Source organism: Curcuma longa, chromosome 15, assembly GCF_044706935.1.
Source record: "Curcuma longa cultivar G26 ecotype Majalengka, Jawa Barat chromosome 15, ITB_CL_G26_1.1, whole genome shotgun sequence".
Lineage (NCBI taxonomy): Eukaryota > Viridiplantae > Streptophyta > Magnoliopsida > Zingiberales > Zingiberaceae > Curcuma > Curcuma longa.
This window is the reverse complement of record NC_133875.1, coordinates 772,286-777,216: the sequence shown is the minus strand read 5'-3', so window position 1 is coordinate 777,216 and position 4,931 is coordinate 772,286. Positions and strand designations below refer to the sequence as shown.

Genomic DNA, 4,931 nt, shown 5'->3' with positions numbered 1-4,931 from the left:
TTTTTTCTTTTCTTATTCTTATCTTTCCTTAAATTTTTTTTCCACTTTAAATTTCTTTTCTTCCCCTTCTATCTTGGTAATTAAACCCCCTATAGGATTGACAGATTCTTCTATCTTTCTAATTAAAACCCCGTGTAGAATTGATATATTTTCCGACTAAAAATTGTTTGAATGTGCTTTCTTTTGGTTTTCATCTTCGGCTCTCATCTATGTACGGTAGGTGCGAAAGCAAAGTCAAGGGAGATAAATATTTTACCACTACACCTGATCTACCTCATCCATGGATTTTAAAAAATTATTCATTGTAATAAAAAGTTGAATCCGCCGTTCCAATGATTTCACACGATCAATTTTCGATCATCTACGAAAAGATAAATCGAAAAATTATAATCGATTAGCATGGAATAGAATATTTTTTTGAACTTCAACGAAATTCGATCTCCATCTATTATAACAATATGTACATTGTAATAGTAAACTCAACTCCTTATCAGAACTTCAAAAATTCATCCATGTTTCGATTTGTTGAAGTAATACATATTGTGCCAATATTTCGAATGTTAAATTTAAATTTATCTGCTCCAACCGTAAGAATACAAAAAGCGTGGCCTTCTGTTCGCTCCCACGAAGGCATTAGATCAAACAGCCTCGATGCGCTCTGTTCTGGGAGGATTGACATTTGATTTCCGGCCACATTCTGTTGTTCAATCTGCAGTGATGACACACAGAGGATGCAGGTCAAGGAACACCAGAATTTGGAGATGTAACATTCTCGGCAGTCAGGAGCAGCTCCAGCACCTCTTTCATGGTGGGCCGCTGCTCCGGATCTGGGTGGCAGCACGCCAGACCAAGCTTCAGCACCAGCTCAATCTCCGCCCTCGGAGACAGCTGCATCCGCTTGTCGGCCGCCTCCAACAGCTTCTGCTCCGCGTACATTTCCCGCACCCAGTCCACCAGCACCCAGTCATCGTCCTCCACCCTTTCCGCCCTCTCGATCGGCCGCCGCCCACACGCCACCTCCAGCACCACCACTCCGAAGCTGTACACGTCCGCCGAGGCCGTCGGCGACGACGCCATCGCCATCTCCGGCGCCAGGTAACCCAGCGTCCCCACCACCCGGGTCGAGCACGGCGCCACGCCGCGCTCGTAGAGCTTGGCGAGCCCGAAGTCGCCCAGCCGCGCCCGCATGCCGGCGTCGAGCAGTATGTTGCTGCACTTGATGTCCCGGTGGAGCACCACCTTATCCCACCCCTGGTGGAGGTACAGAAGCGCCTCCGCCACGTCCACCAGCACCTGCCGCCGGGACTCCCAACTCAATGGCGCCCCTCGCTTCCCCTCCGGGAACAACCACTGGCTCAGGTTGCCGTTTGGCATGTATCCATACACTAGCAACAGCTCGTTCCCCTTCCGGCACCACCCCTTCATGTCCGCCAGGCTCCGGTGCTGCAGCCGCCCCATGCTCGATATCTCCGCCATGAACTCCCTCACCCCCTGCTTCGAATCGTGAGACACGCACTTCACCGCCACTTCCTCCGTCTCGTGCTCTCTTTCCCTTCTGCCGCTGCTCCCTCCCTTGGCTCCCTCCTCTCCGACCGAAGCGAGGAGGACTCCTCTGTAGACCTTGCCGAAACCACCGAAACCAAGAAGACGCTCCCTGGAGAATCCATCGGTAGCGTTCCAAAGATCTTCGTACTTGAACCTCCTCGGCCAATACTTCGACTCCCATTCCTCTTCATCCTCGTCTTCCTCTTTCCGGATCTTCATCCTCCTCCTCCACCTACAGTACCAGTAAATCCCTGCGAAGCAGACCGATACGGCGACGGAGACGCCAACGATTAGCCCTACAGAGGGCGAGCCACACGACGCCGGTGGCGACGGCGGAGAGAAATTGGGCAAATTGGAGACGTTGATCTCCCTGGCCATGGATCCGGTGTCCGAGAAGCTCCACGCCAACACTCGCTGCTCTTCCACCCACCGGACCTTCGATGCCGAAAACCCGACAAACATATCCGGCGATACGTAGTTGGCAATGACCGGATCTGTGTAAGAAATCAGAGGCCACGGAGGCCGCGGATCCTCAGCCGGCGCGATGGTTATGTTGATCTGGTATCGAGGCCCGTTGAATTCGATCCATGCTCGGATATTCCGCCCGGATCGCAAGTTGAGGTATTCGAACTCCGGTGCTGTCGACGAACCGTTGGAGCGGTAGAAGCCGGCGCGTTCGGTTTTGGAAGACTCGACGAAGTTGAGGTCCACGCCGACGTGGTCATCTTCGGGATCTTCGAACTCAGGGTTGCGCCCGGTGTCGAACTCTACGACGAGGAGCGGCGCCGGCGTCCGGCGGGTCACGTTGTTGAAGACGCCGAAGTACTGGCCAGAGAGGGCGCCGGGAGGAGAGGTGGAGTTGGAGAGGACGAAGGCGAGGCCGAACCCCGGGCTGTTGTCGATCCCGGGGAGGATGGAGAAGACGAAGGAGGTGGAGAAGGAGAAGAGGGAAGGGTTGGGGCTCCCTCCGGAGGCGGCCATACGTAGCCGGGAGCGGTAAAAGACGCGGCCGATGGAGTAGTAGCTGGAATCGTTGGTGAAGCAGAGGACGGATCCATCGATTCGTGCGTCGCCGATGAGGGTGAGGTTGGAAGAGGCGTCGGCGGGGGCGAAGGAGTCGAAGAGGAAATCGATGGCGGCGGCGGAGGAGAGGCCGTGGAGGAAGAAGAAAAGGAGAAGGGGGCGTTGGTGGTGGGTAAAGGCCAAAGCTAAGGCGGCGGCAGCCATGTGGATGTTCGGTGGAAGCGTGCGTTTACATCTGCTCGCCGGCGCTGCGTCTGCTGCTTGATTTGGTGGTTTATTATGATTTTCATGGAGGGGGGCCCATTTTGCCTACTTGCGGAATGCGGATGTTGTTATCACATCGCATCCGAGGCTGAACCTTCGCTGTAGCTTCACGAGTCATAGTAGTCCATAGTAGTCCCCGTAGGACATTCGGATTATGATTCAGGGACTCACGATTTGATCTTTAGCTATGATGTATTTGTAAGAATTTTTTTCTAAATGGAGAACACAATCAAAGGATGCTGAGCATCTGGATTGACCACCGTATGCGCTTCTCGATTTATCCTAGTGGTCGGTAGAAAACTTTCGTGGGATCAGACCGACCACCCCAGAGATTGAGTCCATGAGACTGACTAGGATTTATCATTTTTTTCACGAGTCATAGTAGAAAAAAAACTTTTTTAAAATATATTTAATTAAATTTAAATAATTTTAATTAAATATAAAGAATTTAAGTAATTTTGAATAAGTTAAAAAATTTAATATAAAATTATTTTATATATAATATTTTAGATATATATATATATCTAAATTCCCCGGACCCCGCATGGCGGGAGCTTCGTGCACCGGGCTGTCCTTTTTTTTATATAATATTTTAGATTAATTTGAGCCAATTTATTTCATAGAATAAGGGTATTTTTAAAATTGCGAGGTTATTTTAATATTTAAAAATAAATTTTTTTTGATAATTTTAATATTTAAAGTGTCTTTTTAGTTTTTTGCCCTAATTGATAAACACAAGGAAGGAAGACTATTAAAAAAGTTGATTTTCCACTTCAATGGTCCTCCTGGAATCGGTGGATATAAAGAAAGGAAGACTATTAAGACGCGTTGAACCATGCGGATAAAGTCAGATTTTATAAGTCAGACAATGATCACTTTGACAAATCTTCATATCGTTTTAACCACTCAAAACTTCCATTAACCCATTAATCGTTTTTTTTTGGCGAAAGCTCTAATGCTTATTTTAAGATGTCATCTTATTTTAATCCACACCCACTTAGTCAGTTCATTTGAAAGTGAATAAGTCAAGCAAATTGACTAAGGCAACATTTGAAAGATCAAGATCGAGTTTAGTTTTTTCGCCACTTGAAGGTGTCTGGAAAGAAGAAAATTATAGTGGACGGCGTTAGTACATATCCTTGAACGTAGCAACTCTAGAGGATTGTAAATCAAGAAAAATTCAATGGGTCTCTTGTTTTATTTGTTTTAGTTATTTTATTATTATGTTCATTGTGTACTAATCAATATATAAGAATGACACGACAAAAAAAATCTTATGCTATTCGCTTTCTTTATCATCAGATCAATCCTATAAATTGGTATTACTTGATTAATTGTCAAAGGAGTAGATTAGAGATGAGAGGGAATTCATTTTTTAAAATTATTATTATTATTATTATTATTATTATTATTATTATTATTATTATTATTATTGGTATTATAAAAGTGAAAAAAAAAGGAATTTGAAGAAAAGCTCAATCTATGCATCTATAAACTACCATAGCACGAGATTCGAAAGCAAACAAAAGATAATTAAATTAATTTTGAATATTTTATCTAATAAAATTATGTGCAAATTAGCTAGGTAATATGAAAAATGCCCATCCTCCGATTGATCGAGCTACACAAGGATCCCTCGAGACTAGAAGATCAATTTGAGGTAGAGGTCAAGTCGTTAAGGGTTAAAGGGGAGAATCTTGACGATGGTTCAAAAGATAATCATTTTAATATTAATTTTAAATTTCATATAATATATATTTTAAATGTAGAAAAAAAGATACTATAAAAATAAATATCATATTTTAAAGACTTGTTTTGCAGATCAACGACAAAGAAGAAATCAAATGTCAAGAGTCCAAAAAAAAAAGGAACATCATGCAACATTTCTAAGTGCAAATAATTTGGACACTATAAAACTAATACTCGTGAAGAAAATCCAAAGATCCACGGGAGTACTTGAGGTAAATAACTTTAAAATTTATGACAATCCTACCTTTGAAATGCATGCTAGCACTATAAATAGTGCTAGTCTTACATTCATGGCTAGCATTATTTATAGTGACACATCTTTCTTAAAAGAATCAGAGATTGAGCATAGA

General features: G+C 44.2%; 1 protein-coding gene across 1 annotated transcript; it reads right to left on the bottom strand.

Moving 5' to 3' along the window:
• Window positions 1-489: 489 nt before the first annotated feature.
• On the bottom strand, window positions 490-2,808 carry LOC141845772 (L-type lectin-domain containing receptor kinase S.1-like). The gene has a single exon (XM_074733775.1). The coding sequence runs from the start codon at window positions 2,770-2,772 to the stop codon at window positions 739-741; it is 2,034 nt and encodes a 677-aa protein (XP_074589876.1). The 5' UTR covers window positions 2,773-2,808; the 3' UTR covers window positions 490-738.
• Between the last annotated feature and the right edge of the window lie 2,123 nt (window positions 2,809-4,931).

Excerpts from the sequence above, each read along its gene's own strand:
- LOC141845772 (XM_074733775.1), bottom strand. The coding sequence starts at position 2,772 with ATGGCTGCCGCCGCCTTAGCTTTGGCCTTTACCCACCACCAACGCCCC.